At 44.4% G+C, this 14,743-nt stretch overlaps 1 protein-coding gene across 1 annotated transcript in view; it reads right to left on the bottom strand.

Annotated features, from left to right (window-relative positions):
• Window positions 1-406: 406 nt before the first annotated feature.
• Window positions 407-14,743, bottom strand: part of ADARB2 (adenosine deaminase RNA specific B2 (inactive)) — a 469,731-nt gene continuing 455,394 nt past the window's right edge. Inside the window, exons 9-10 of the mRNA XM_006111888.5 lie at window positions 7,528-7,706; window positions 407-3,775 (exon numbers count right to left, since the gene is read on the bottom strand). Coding sequence (XP_006111950.2) covers window positions 3,599-3,775; window positions 7,528-7,706 — 356 coding nt within the window. The 3' untranslated portion in view covers window positions 407-3,598. The remainder of the gene's footprint in view (window positions 3,776-7,527; window positions 7,707-14,743) is intronic.

The following is a 14,743-nucleotide window of genomic DNA, read 5'->3' as shown; positions in this document are numbered from 1 at the left end:
GGACCTAGTATAGGCCTGCTCCTAACAGGGGTCAAGTTTGGTTCTCACAACCCTGGTTTAGGTCTGGCAATTGAATCCTGGATTTTAACATTTCATTTGTGGCAACAAAGGCTAGAGTAGTCTACCCCACCTGTCTTGTCATCCTTGAAAGAACCGGAGGCTTCAGCTGTGTTCGCTTTGATGCCAAATCCTGAAGCCTTACACATCTCTAAGGTTGGAAACATGCTGGGGCTGAACCCAGGTGGTTTAACAAGAAGCCTTGACATTTCTTGAGTTGACTTAAACCCAGTAGTTCCAGAAGGAGTTCTCAGGACCCTTCATGAGGAGGAGATCAGTTTAAATGGCAGCGTCCCGGTCAGACATCTGACTGAACAGAACCAGGCCCTTTTAAAGAGTAGCTGGATTTCAGCCCTGCTAGTGCACAGACTCCATTATGCAAATGGTGCTCAGCTCGGAGTGGGGGGAGCGTAGAGGGCAGTTCTGTCTCAGGGTGCTAAAATTTTTCCTAGAGCTCCCTAGGATATTGAGGGCTATATACTATCAAGGGGTGCTGCATGCTCCCATCTACAGCCCAGACCCATGCCATACTAGGAAAGGCCATTGCTCCACCCCCACAGGGGTGGATTAAGCCATTAGGACTAAATGGAGGAGACCCTATGCTTCATCCCATGCAGCAACTGTGTTGTTGGGGCCTGGCCCTGAAGGAGCCCAAACATGGGGGTGAGGAGACTTCCTCTGCCCACCCTCCCCTCATTCCTACCTGTTTATAGAGCAGCCACAAGCTCTTCATGTAACTCAATAAACAGACCTGTACCCTGCTCCCTTCCCAAAGTGCTTCCCTTCGCATGGACCCAAAGCTGGCAGGCTGTGGGTCTGATAACCATACTCCTTGATGTCAGTGGTGACATCTTCCATCAATACCAGTGGGAGCTAGAGCCAGAGCCAGATGGGAAGGTAATCCTGGGGAACATTTGTCATTTAGAAGTGCAGACGGAATCTCCAAAAGGGCCTGAACATTATTTTGAAATGCTCAGGGTAACTCTGGAAGGGGTCATGTTAACAAAGCAGTTACCACAAAAATACCTCCTTGCCCCTAACCTATTGAAACAACTTCAAGTTATTAAGTATATCTACTATAAGGATTTTTTGGTAATTAATATGGAATGTTATTATTTTATTGGAAAGGTTTCCATAAGGGGAGAGCTCTGCTTTATCTATTTTTAAAATTCTAATTCATCACAATAATTTTATACAAGACACTATAGCTACATCTTGTAATTTATATTCTAAAAATAAGATCTCATCAAAATACTGTAGCTAGTCTATCGTGGGCATCGGTAACAATGTATTTATGGAATATGGCTCTCCAAACATGATAAACGCTATACAAAGAGCATCTACCTTTATTGATAGGAACAATTTCCTCTGTAAAGGAAATTACATGGAAAAATATGAGCTATGTGTTTGTTTGAAAAGTAACTCATCTTGATAATTCTGAGGAAATACTTAGACAATTATCACAAATCAGTAGCAGCATGTTATATACAGATTTAAAGAGATCACTGGGAAAAAATGTTTTATACCCGAAAATCTTGTCACTAAAAAAACCCAACCAACCAACCCCTCCCCCCCACCAGTGTTTGACAGTTAGTTCTGTAGTTCTGTTGTTGGACTATCAAAGTTTAGATCTCCCATGACTTCATTTTCCTTACATTCTGCTGAAGTGAAATGATTCATAGATCAGACAGTAACAGACTCAGTCCTTCTTTTTAAAGGTATGATATAGCTGTTAAAAACTATTCCTGTAATAGAAAACACTCAGCATTTCAGACTCTATGAATGTATGGTCAATTTAATAAGACTACTTAGTACCTTATAGAGAACCAGAATCTGAAAACACTTTAGGGTTGCCATTCAGTCCTCCAAGAGTGTCATGGAATTTCTGAAGATTAAAGATGAATCTTTAGTTAAAGATTCTGTATATGATGAAACCTCTAGGAATACATAGAACAAAAACTGACAACCCTACCTTTCATATGTTTAGTAAAACATTACTCTGAGAGAAGTCATGTCCATTGCCAGTTGTTTTATCTACAGAGTGAAGTACTAGTCAACGTAAGTGTTACTGACTTATACAGTGCTTTATAACGAACCATTAACTAAATAATTTATCATCACAAACTCCCTGTTGGGAAGTCCAATGTTATTATTCCCATTTGACATATGGAAAAACTGAGCCAGAGAAGGACCAAGTTTCAAAAGTGGTCTCTGAGGATATGTCTACACAGCAGTATTATTTTGGAATAACTGATGTTATTCCGAAATAACAAAGAGCGTATCTACACTAGAAACCTTTATTTTGAAATAATGGTGAGCTGGAGGACTTCTTACTCCAACTCCTGTAACCCTCATTTCACGAGGAGTAAGGGAAGTCAAAGGAAGAGTGTTCTTCCTTCGACTGCCTGCTGCGTAGAAAGCGCCAAGAGCTGAATTAAGCTATTTAGATTTAAGCTACATAGTTGCTCTAGCTGCAGCTGCATGATTTAATTTGACTATAGCTCTGCTGTGTAGATCTGCTGAGGTTTTTGTGAAGCTGAGTTTTTGTGGGTATCCAACATCAGACACTGCTCCCATTGACTTTATCTGGAATTGTGGGACTCAGCACCTCTGAAATATCAGGCCTTCACTCTGTTTAGTTTGCAGCTTCCAAAAAATGAGTCACCAAGACATAGGACTAAATTTTCACCCATGACCCTAAGTGATTTGTCCCAGGACCCAGAAGGTGTCAATGTCAGAGCCAGGGTTAGAAATTAGGAAATCCTGATGCCCAGTATTGAGTTCAGATCTGAAAATAGGATACCCAGTTTAAAAGAATCTCTATAGTCAAAATTAAGCAGCAGACTGAATGACTCTTGCATAGAAGATACACATCTCCTTCAGGTGGATGAATATGCTTGTCCTGTGGCTCCCTGCCATATGGTGGGTATGAAGGTCCTTTCATATATATTCAATTACTAAAGTATCATCATTCAGCAACATTATTGCTCTGATGCTGTGGGGAAAGATAAACTCAGTTCTTCTTTCATCCCAGGGCTGAGTTGCAGCATGTCTAGTTTTGGCAGCTCATAGCCCTGGCATCCCAGGACTTGCTGTGTCATTTTTGAAAATTAAACAAAAAACAAAAAACTTGTGTGAACCCTAGTATCTCTTTCCTTACAAATTAAGCATTGGATAAACTGTATTTTAAATCAGATGCATGGCTTGCTGAAGTCTGAAATGTGGCTGCTTGCTTGATAAATAATAATCCTATGTGGTACAAACAATGAACAACAGCATTTTTGTGAGGATCATTTTATAATCTAGGCATGTAGAACTGTGTAAGGGGATCTGTATGAAAAAGCAGTTTCCTAAAGTCAAGTTCAGTGCATTAATCAAACACATCATCTATTTATGTATTTCCAATACAGAATTAAAAGAAAATATTCTCATGGAGGTTGTCATTAAATATTGAACTGCATCCATTCTATCAGCCACACACGTTGCCTATTCTTCTCTCCAGCTGACTTGATCTGGTCATGTAGCAAAGGTGTTGAATGATTTATACAGTTAGTAAAAACTGATCTTGCTCTGGGGGTTTCTTCACCCAGGTGCCCAGGCCTGCTTTCTGAAATGCTTTAAACAGCTGCTGCTTGACAGCCTGGTACGTCTGAGCCACCAGTTTAGCCTCACTGTACACTGATGGCATGTCTCCATGGCTTGGCATTCGTGTGCTCAGCTGCAGAACGAAATCAGAGGAGAAAGGGGGGGAGGGGGAGCGGGGAGGGCGGAAAAGCAAAATCAACAAACTAGCAGATAGAGGAGACTTCAACATCCATATAATCTTCCCAGCTACATTTTCTAAGCAACAAACTATCTCTGGGCTTTCTCTGTTTGCTTTTGGTTTGCAACAACAGAACATTGAAGATTTAAGGTACAAGACATTGCAAATGTGGAGCAAATGGAGGTGAGGGGTGGGAAGGAAAACAGTTTTTTTCCTTCCTGAAGTGGGTACAACCAGCAGCAAATATAAATCTGCAAAGAAAAATCTGCTTATTAGTTAGGGTGCTTTTGGATGAGAAAAAAACCGTTCTGAGAATCCGAAGAGAGGATGTGCTTGGTTTCACTAAAGGAAGCTGAGCAGTTCAGTGCTTGAGCCAGTCAAACTAATGCCAAGAGGCAAGATGAGGAGAATCCTCCTCTCCCCCCCCACCTTAAATCTGTTATAATAAAAGATGCTGTGAAACCTGCATAAGATAGGACAGTAATCAAGCTTCAGGGATTTATGCGAGGATGTATAGCTGAGAGGCTGTCTTGCTGAGAGGGAACATGGCTAGTGCTATACAAATGAACATTCTGAAGTAAAACCTGAAGCATCTGCCAGAAACTGTCTTAAGAGACAAAGACATGTCTGCAGTGCAGCAATCAACCTGAGCACATATAAGAAGAAAGCACCTTTTGTATTTCAGAAGAACTAAATCAATGACCTTCTCTGACCTGCCAAAGTCTTAACACAGTCAAGCCAACAGTGAGTCTTTGACATTAGATGAAAGCAATCAAAGTGTAGAAAATGCCTCAGAGCAGGCATACAGGTGCAAGTCTTGTGCTTACAACCAGCAAAATTACATCCTGTAGGAAAAACTGCCCATCAAAACATTACCGCCAGGAGCAAACATCCAGCTCTTCCTTCTTGTTCATAAGGAAAGACACCGGGAGCACTAGTTTACTGCAAAGAGACTAAAATGCAGCCAGAAGCGAGCAGATAAAGTGCCTATGGAAATCTCTGGGCCAATGCTACTCATTCAGTTTAGTGGGAGGTTAATGGTTTTATTGCTATAGTCAGCTAAATTCAGCAAAGATCTAAATGCTGATGTAAACAACAGGCCAGGTGGTGTGTGTTGGTCAGGAAATAGGTGGAAGTGCCAATGTGGCGTGCCAAACGAGTGGTTTCCAGACTCTTGCTCTTTGTCTCTGGTGATGGTGGTGGTGATGGGGGGAGGAGGGGGTGTCTCCTGCTGCTGCTCTTGGGAAAGCAGGAATTCATTAAGCAGGCACTCCAGTGCCATTATTGGCACACTCAATGTGCAGCAGCAGACGTCCAGTTCATCAACAAACCAGTTCAAAGTTCAAGCTGCCACAGCCTCTGTCTCTAGCGAGAGCTCAGAGTTGTAAGTTTGTGTCCCTGCTACATACGGCATTCACTGCTATAGTCGCGGTGTTGGCCTGGACTTCTTGACAATGTCTCAGCTGTCCGTAGATCTGATCCACTGGACACTCTTGGCTTCTGGCAGAACAGCTCCCTGCTCTCTCTCGCTCTCTGTCCTAGCCACGGCAACATACAGCCGGGGCTGCTCACCCATGTTGATACAAAGGACACCACCCATCCACCCCACACTGAACCTCAGTATTGATCCAGGGCCCCTTCCCTTGGGATCTTGCTGATTCTCTTGTATGACAGTGCAGACACACCAAGGCCATGTTCTCAGGCTGCTCTCTGGGCCTGTGCTCTCAGCCTGCTGTGCTCCTGTCGTAACAGCCATGAGAGCCACTGCTCCTGTGCGGCTGATTCCTCTCTATCCCTTCACCTTGCCAAGGGACATGCCACAATAAATTGGTGCAGAATTTCCTTTCATCTCTCTGCCCAGCTTGCCTCCCCATCACCACTGAGAACATTCGTAGTATTGCTGTTGTTTTGTGGAGTGGGAATTCACACCCACAGTGGGGCTTTGCAGTATAACTTACGCAGAAGTGGTTGTGGGGTTGCATGTTAAATGAGTGTAATCTACAATCCAAAGGCATATAATAGAAAAAGCAACTCACAAGAGGGATATATGAAAATGGAACCCCTCTGCCCCTTCCTCCCATTTCTCCCGAGTGATTGTGGCTGCTTACCGCAGGCGGGATGAAGTCCTCTCAGGATGCCAATTGACATGAATATGGCTTTGCCTGCTCAGGAAATGCCCAGCTGGTACTAATCAATACACTTTGCCAATTGTCCCCACTTTCTCCATCCTGCAGGATGATTCCTGGCTGCAACACCATCGACCAGGCAGCAAGAAGGCAAAGGTATATAAAAGCAGCCTCCACTTTCTGCCACTTAGTTTCCTTTGTCTTCTCTCCTAGAAGCACAGGGCCTAGCTCTCAGCCCTTTGAACCCAGCTCTTGCTCTTCCTCTAGCAACGCCTTAGAAGAGAAGAGCAAGGCTAGCTCCAAGAAGAGGGACAAGATGAAGAAGGACCAAGCAAAAATGGCCATAGCTTAGTGCCTGTCTGGTGAGCCTACACAGATTGTGCAGTTTCCCAGGTACAAACAGATTGTTGGACAGCACCTTCCAGGGGAAGGGAGAATGTCAGAGAGTCATTTGGAGATCCTTTACCGATTGGTCCATTGACAAATCAATGGGAAAGGGTGACCAGCTTTGCTAGGGGCAAGCCCAGAATAGAGGAATGATGGCCATTTTAACTGAGGGAAACCTGTGGTTTTATTCCCATTAAATATAACATCTGTGGAGTTTAGTGGGCGCTAAGCATCTTGCAGGATCGGGTACTTAACGTGAAAGAAGTTGAGACAGCATTAGAGATATTTATCAGTATTAAATAACAGTCACAATTGGAGCCCAATTTTCAAAATGTGGACACTCAGGATGAAACATAAGAAACTGAATAAGCCACTTTTTATGGGCATCCAAATCAAGAATACAGTGTCTCATTTTGTGCTACTAGTTTGCAAATGGAGCTGTCCGAAATGACTACAATTGGCACTTTCCTTTGAAAGCTACCTGGATTATTGAAGTACATCTTGGAGTGCTATATCAGTGGTCAGGTCCCTCTGTGCTCCTGTCCATTCCAGCTAATGCAGTCTCAGCTGTATAGGACTCCTGAGGGTCTCCCTCTGCTTTCAGTCTCAACTAACGAGGAACACTGGGGCTCCCTTTGGAGACTCTTATCATTACATAGACTGTCAAATAGTGTGGCTATAGCACAGGGCTTCTCAAACTGTAGGTCTGAACCCCAAAGTGGGTCGCAGTCCCATTTTAATGGGGTTGCCAAAGCTGGTGTTGGTCCTGGGCCTCAGCAAGTCTGAAGTCCAAGCCTAAGCCCCACTGCCCAGGGCTAAGGTTACATGTTCCCCACCAAGGGCTCAAACCCATAGGTTTCAGCTTTCCCCTCACTCTCAGGGTGGTGTGACTCATGGAGGCTTAGTCTTTGGTCCCCCCTCCTGGGGTCATGTAGTAATTCTTGTTGTCAGAAGGGGATCCCCGTGTAATGAATTTTGAGATCCGCCGCTACAGAGTATCTGCCTGCCATAGGGCCAAAGGCACAGTCTCTGTTTGCAGACTCTACAGCCCTGGGAAGCAAGAAAGCAGAGCTCTTCCTTCTCCCTCCCAGCCAGGCTGAAATGCTAACACCAGCTCAGAGCCATAGCTGGGAACCTTTCAGCAGTCACATGACTGACTGTGAGGCCGTATCTCCAGTAGTTTACAAGGCCTACCTTTCCATAAAGCTTTGCCCATCGAATATAAAACGTGTGCTTGCAGAGCCGCGAAGAGCCCCCGCAGGTCCTCTTTCCCGTTGTGGCGTTAATAACCTCAGGCTCTGTGTTACCCACTATCCAGTTCACACTGAAACTGGGAGACTTTCCTGGCTGCCGGGCCTCAGCATTACTCACTCCTGTCAAGGGACAAACAGAAGGGCAGAAGAGCATTAATATCAATGGCCCCAAACTTTCATAGCCAGCAAATGTGACCTTCGTTTGCTGAGACATAAAATAGCTCTGTGAAAACACATATCTACTGTGCACTCAGATTGTTAGTATTGTCTCTTAACCCGCACCTCTTTAGGGCATATATAGGTGGAATAATTCAGTCATTCCTGTAAATTCTTTTTCTTGGCAGACAAACTTTATATTTAGGACGGGGAAGGCAATTACATTGTAATGCAGGATAGCGAGCAGTGTTATAACAGCTGAGTGAATGGGGCTTCCTCTAACTGGCTTGAATGTAAAACCCAATTTTTAAAAAGAACTTATGGGCAGTCCAATTCACACTCTTCTTCCTAAGAGCTCCTCAGGGCATGGACTGGTCTGTTCAGTAAATAGCACATTGAAATCCTAACAGGGGCCTGTGGGTGGCAGGCAATAAAAATGTGCAATAATTACAACAGCATCTGTGTTTATCAGTTTGGCATTTACAGGGAAAGGAAGAGATTTTCCTTTTGGCACTTAGACCCCAAGTTGAGAGGGGCCTTCTAAATATCATATACATCGTATAGATACATGATATGAACAAACATCTTAATAAGAAGCAGTCTAAGGGACAATCATATCATCCCTTTCCTAGGCTCACAACTAACTTTGAATTCACAGGCCTTCCCCCCGCTCACATAAAGTGGGCTGGGTAACAAAGGTAACAACTCGTTTTCACTCCACTGACTATGGTTATTCCCTGGCATGGGGTAAGTCACCACTGCAGACACATGGTTTTTCCCCATCCATGAATGTATCTCAGACATTCCAAGCTCTCATGCATGCCACATGACTCCTGCTTGTAGAGGGCATGCAAGTCCTCTGGGTTATCGTTGTACTTGTCTAGAAGTGACTGCTTCTGTCCTAGGTAACTCATCCTCGTCCCAATATAAGTGACTACAGGTTTCCCATGAATAGGTGCACAGACATAACATGTCTGGATGTCTGTTTCGTACTGGAGATTGTTGTGACCAAACAACAGTAGGGCTACATCTAGACTGCATCCCTCTGTTGACAGAGGGATGCAAATCAAGCATGTCGAAATTGCCAATGAAGCTGGGGTTTAAATATTCCATGACTCATTAGCATAAACATGGCCACCACTTTTTTTTTCGAAATGGAGTTTTTTAGAAACCCCCCACCGGCAGTCTAGACACGGATCTGTCAAAAATAAAGCCTTTTTTGACAGATCCTGTAGTCCTCCAAAAATGAGATTTACAGGATTTCGAAAAAGGCTTTATTTTCAACAGATCTGTGTCTAGACTTTCTAAAAAACTCCATTCCAAAAAAAGTGGTGGCCATGTTTATGCTAATGAGGCATGGGATATTTAAATCCCAGCTTCATTAGTAATTTCGACATGTCTAATTTATAGCTCTCTGTCGACAGAGAGATGTAGTCTAGACACACCCTAGATGTGGCAAAGTAGCTCACTTTGGTATTCCTTGTGGTATTCCTTGCATTTTGTTCTCTTGTGCCTCGATTCATTAGGAAACAGGACTTAGGTCAGCAGCAGAGCCAGCCCAAGGAGACTTGAGGAGTAAGGAAGAGGTTGGGTTTATTTCCCAGCACAGTGTAAATGACACGAAGAGAGCTTTGGACTAGGGATGTAAGTGACTAGTCAACTATCCGATAAGCAAAAGCTTAGTCACTTCTCCCTCCCTTGCTGCCTCTATCACAGGCAGCAAGGGGGAGGAGTAGAAGCCATAGATATAACTAACCTCAAAAAACCTGGATTGAGGAGGTTGGCCTGGTGGATGAGTCCTACTGGGTGAACGTTGGCATGGATTGGAGACCAGGAATGACTGTTTCCAAATTGAAACTTAGACTATCAGCCCAACTCACAGATAATCTGCCCTACCCATATGAGTGTCAGGCTATCACAGTGGGTGCAAAAAACGATGCATTGTTTATACAGCTTTTCGGAAAACTCCACATACAGTTCTTTGCTAGATTACAACAATGAACATCTCTTTAAATGTGTATATTGGCACATTTCAGTCATTGCTCTCAGGATGATTTACAAGGGAGGAAGAACTTCCACACCACCTTCCTTTTATATATGGGGAAACTGAGGCACAGACCCATTAAAGCCAATATGTCCAAAACTGTCCACTAATTTCTAGGTTCCCAGCTTGAGACCCTTAGGACTGCTTTTCAGATATACTGCACCACAGGCGCTCCCACTGACTGCAGCTGATATTATGGGTGGTCAATACTGGCAACCTGCTTGTTGTGCATGAGCCTTGTCGGGGCAGGGCAGCTTGCGTGTGACCTGTATGACTGGCACTATTGAGAGGCTGGCCAGACACAGACACCTTTGTTGCTGCCGTATATGCCAGTGGGCATGAAGGGCAATGATGATGATGAATACTTCCAGCAAAATCAGTCCCAAGGGGTCTTAAGTTGGGCATCCAAAATGGAAGCACACCAGGCTAGCGGCCACTTTTGAAAGGCCTCAACAACATGCCAGGGGACAGGACCCCCACTGGCATCCTGCTCACTGAACCGCATTGCTATCACAATCATACTGTTGGACTCCTCTTGCATGAAAATGCTTCCAGCACCTGTAACACTGGCAGCCGCCATCAGTTCTGCCACTTACAGCAGTTTCCACCTCCCAGCTGTGTGCCTCTCAGCAGGACATGAATGAATGTCCTACCGAGCTGCTCGCTCTCTGCTCCAAATGTTGTCCAGCATGTGTCTCTCTCCACAGAAAGATGGCTGCTAAAGCAAAGGGGGCACTGAGCGTGTAGAGGGAAAGAAATGAGACCATTAAAAAATACAATGAAAATGGCCAGCCTCAGGGGGGGCTGACAGCTTCCATGGTTCCCGAGCGAGGTGTGTGGGGAGCCCCAGCTCCGCCCCCCCCCCAGAAGGAATGGGGCCTCATGTGGAAGCAGCGGAGCCAGGGTAGCCAGCTTTCAGTATCACTTGGGTCAGGGCGCTGCCTCCCCCCACCCCAGTCCTCAGAGCAGCACAGAGCTCATGGCTTGGCACCCCTGCCTCTCCAGGCAGCCCTCAGAGCTGCCCAGAGTGTGCTCCAGGAAACAATTTAAAGGGTCTGGGGCTCAAATCACTGCTGCTGTTGCAATAGCAGCAACAGTGGCTGGGAGACCCCTTTAAATCACTGGTCCCCGAGGCAGTTACCCTTCCCCCCGTGAGTGGGCCTGGTCCCACTAGATACAATTATTTGGTTTTTGTGGCTTCTTGGCATGGGCAACATCAGAGGAATGACCAAGGTACTGAGCTATCTTAGCTACAGTGCAAAGAAGACTTAAGACAAGATGAAAATTGAGTCATAATCACACACTGGGTCTGCAATCGCTTTCATGTCACATTAATACCAATTTCAATTTTTTTCTGAGATAACTGATCAGTCTTCATCTCAAAATCCAATTCACCTAAGCGACAGAATGAAAACTTCCTTTTGCTGAAATCCTGAATATCAGAGAACTCCATGGCGCCAGTCAAATACCTCTGTACGGAACATGATGCAAACTGATCATAATCTGCTATTTGACACTTACGCACTAGTTTCTGTCAAGATATGACCAAAAAGCTTACTGGACCGAGTGCCAAAAATATGACAGCAAATGCTCAGCAAGCTCCTGCCTAGCAAAAAGCCACAGGTCATAGAATAAACACAGATGCAGCAAAACCAAATGACGAGAGGGAAACAAAAGTTGAATTGAATTAACAGGAGCTTTGCATGCATGCATTAAAATTAATCTCTTAGACAAACAGACAATATTACAGACCAACCCCAGGTAATCAGTGCCAATAAAGAATGGTCTACAGTAGGGGAGGGAGTCATAGAAATCCATGGAAGCTGAAACCAAACAATATGTTGAAGCTCTGCAATAAGCTGTGCACAAACAACACAATTCAAAACCGAACCTGGGGTAAACCTGAGGGACAGCCCATGTACGTAATGGCTATATGAAAGTAATAAGCACATGCCAATGCATGTTCGCCAATTATATGCATGAAATTTAGCCCCCAGTGCCCAGATCTAGATATCACCTCTTCACCTGTTCCTGTTTCTGCATCAGTTAACTGCCAGGTGAGTAAGAGGGTGAGGTGATCTGAAGCTCTCTAGATCCATACAGAAAGGATTAAATGGAGTGGTTGCCCCATCTGCACACCCAAGAACATCTACAGTGACTGGGAGATGCATAGGCCAGAGTGTTATTTAGCTAATAACTTACCTATTTGCACAGTGGGTTAATGTAATCCTGCAGAAATGTGTCTTCTCTGCCTGTGGTAAAGTCTATACATTATGGCTGTGTCTACATTGGCACCCTTTTCTGGAAAAGGGATGCTAATGAGACACTTCGGAATTGCAAATGCCGTGGGGGATTTAAATATCCCCCGCGGCATTTGCATGAACATAGCTGCCGCTTTTTTCCGGCTCGGGGCTTTGCCGGAGAAAAGCACCAGTCTAGACGGGATCTTTCGGAAAATAAAGCCTTTTCCGGAAGATCCCTTATTCCTGATTTTAAGAGGAATAAGGGATCTTCCGGAAAAGGCTTTATTTTCCAAAAGATCCCGTCTAGATTGGCGCTTTTCTCCGGCAAAGCCCCAAGCCGGAAAAAAGCGGCAGCCATGTTCATGCAAATGCTGCAGGGGATATTTAAATCCCCTATGGCATTTGCAATTCCGAAGTGTCTCATTAGCATCCCTTTTCCGGAAAAGGGTGCCAATGTAGACACAGCCTATGGGGGAGTGGGAGCATTGGGGATCTTACTTGTAGAGAGGAAGAAATGATCTCCAGAGGTATTTATATGACCTCTACTTAGAAATCCTCTCTGGCAGGATAATTCAGCCATACTCAGAGAAAGAGAGAGAGAGAGAACATGACTGGAGACACGGAAATCATTCCAATCCTTCTTTTAGGCTTAGATCGAGTCATTACTCAATGTGGAAGAACCCCAAGGAGGAATTGTGACACAGAATCACAATTTCTTCCCTCCTCCTCACTTGGTCCTTGGAAACCGTAACTTGTTATGACCATTCACTGGGTATGGAATATTCCTCCCTTTTTACCAGCTTGTGTGGCGGAAGCCAAGGTCCTCCCTACTTTCTATTCCCTCTGAACCACCTGCTCAGAGTGAGAGGAATACCAAGCACACTGGGACTTTCTTCCCTGCACTGGGGCCCAAGTTTGGGGAAAAAGATAAGGCTGAAGTCTTACTATTCCTTTTTCCTCTGAATTGCCCTGTGAGAATGAGGTCCAGGTTGGCTCTTTGATTGATGGGATTTTAACAAGGGGCTCCGTGGCTCCAGGAAGTCCCTTCCATCTGATCAATATTAAAGTCTTTGAAACAAACTAGTTCAAATAGTGCCCCAAATCACATTTGGTTCCACCCCTTTGAAGTCATAGGAGTTGCAGAAGTGTAGCTGGTGGCATAGTCTGGTCCTAATACTGTTTTACTTAACCTACTATCTCTATTTTCAGAGAGTTTTTGTATCTGTCTGTCTATGTGTCTGTCCATCCATCTATGAGTCCATTTGTTCAAGAACTCCTCCTAAATGGTAAGAGCTAAGGGCCAACAAATTTGGTAGGCTGCTTCCTCTTATCATAACTTGAAGCCAGGTTAGGGTTTGGTTGTGCCAGGACAATGGGATGTGCCTGGAATGTGATTGTTTCGCATCAAATGGAAAGAGAGGGGTGTGATGATAGAGACAATTATACTCACGAATAACCATGGAGTGGGGTGGGGGGTAGCAAGTGCCCCAACCCCTGGGAACAGCTGCTGGCTGGCAGCACAGCACCCTTTGCCCTCCATGGAGCAGCCACCCACTGTGCCTCATGGCCCCCATTGCCTTGGGTTGGACCTGGGGAGAAGCTGACAGGAGGCTTGCGCTGTTCCCTCCACCTCTGACCGCCACGTTGGGTGTGCAAAAGTACCCCACTGCCCTGGTCAGATCTTAAAAGAAACAAATACACCCCCCACCTGAAAGCAAGGCTCTATTCTGCTTTCAGTCACATGGTATAAATCAAAAGCAATGCCACTTGTCTGCAATTGGTGTGAGAGGAAAATCAAACAGACATTTTCTTCTATGGTAGCAAGGAATACAACATAGATGAGATAACAAAAATGGCTGGTGTCTTCACAAACAAAGGGCACCAATAATTTTTAATTCCTAATTAGTTAGATGTTTAAGTGGAAGCCTGAAGGTAGAAAATGCCTGGTCTGAGATTGTTACAGGTTTCAATGCATTCCATGTGCCTTTTTCTAGTCACCCATTTAATAGACATTTCGTTTCACTGAATACTTTGTCCTCAAAATCTCTCATTTGAGGAAGTCTTCTATGCACCACAGTTTTACAGCTGTGAAGCACATAACATAAACTACAACAGCCTAAATTTAATCTGGATCGACACTGGCTCTGTTTTATTTCTGACACTTGCCTCTGTAGGAGTCATGAGGATGTATCGAACAATGTTTTTATTAACTAAAGCAACACAGATCAAATCATCTGGAGAGACAGATTCCACCCACTACCTCTCCCTATCTAAGAAAATTCACAGACAGCATGAAGGCAAAGCGAAAGCTTTCCCAAACAAAGACAACTCTGAGAGAAAGAAGAAACCAAACCCTATGAGATGCACAGTTTTTGCAAGTGACATCAGCACACTTTTGATGCAGCTTTACCACCTTAGAAACTTGTGATATTGGGGCTATGTCTACACTACAGAGGTTTTTTTGGAAAAACGGACATTTTTCTGAAAAAAAATCACTTATGTCCACACTGAAATCACGTTCTTTCAAAAAAAAAATAAAAAAAAAAATAGAAAGAACAGAGGGTTTTTTTCTGACATTGGTAAACCTCTTTCTATGGGAAAGAAGAAGCCTTTTTCTGTAAAAGGTGTATGTGGATGGGGAAGAGGGAGTTCTTTCCAAAGAAGAAGAAAAGGAAAAAGCACAGGTGCCTTGGTGGCGACTCCGTCCATAGTAA

The sequence above is a fragment of the Pelodiscus sinensis genome, chromosome 2, assembly GCF_052426305.1.
Source record: "Pelodiscus sinensis isolate ZL-2025 chromosome 2, ASM5242630v1, whole genome shotgun sequence".
Taxonomy (NCBI): Eukaryota; Metazoa; Chordata; order Testudines; family Trionychidae; genus Pelodiscus; species Pelodiscus sinensis.
Note: the sequence above shows the minus strand (reverse complement) of the source record. Positions and strands in the feature narration are given on the sequence as shown.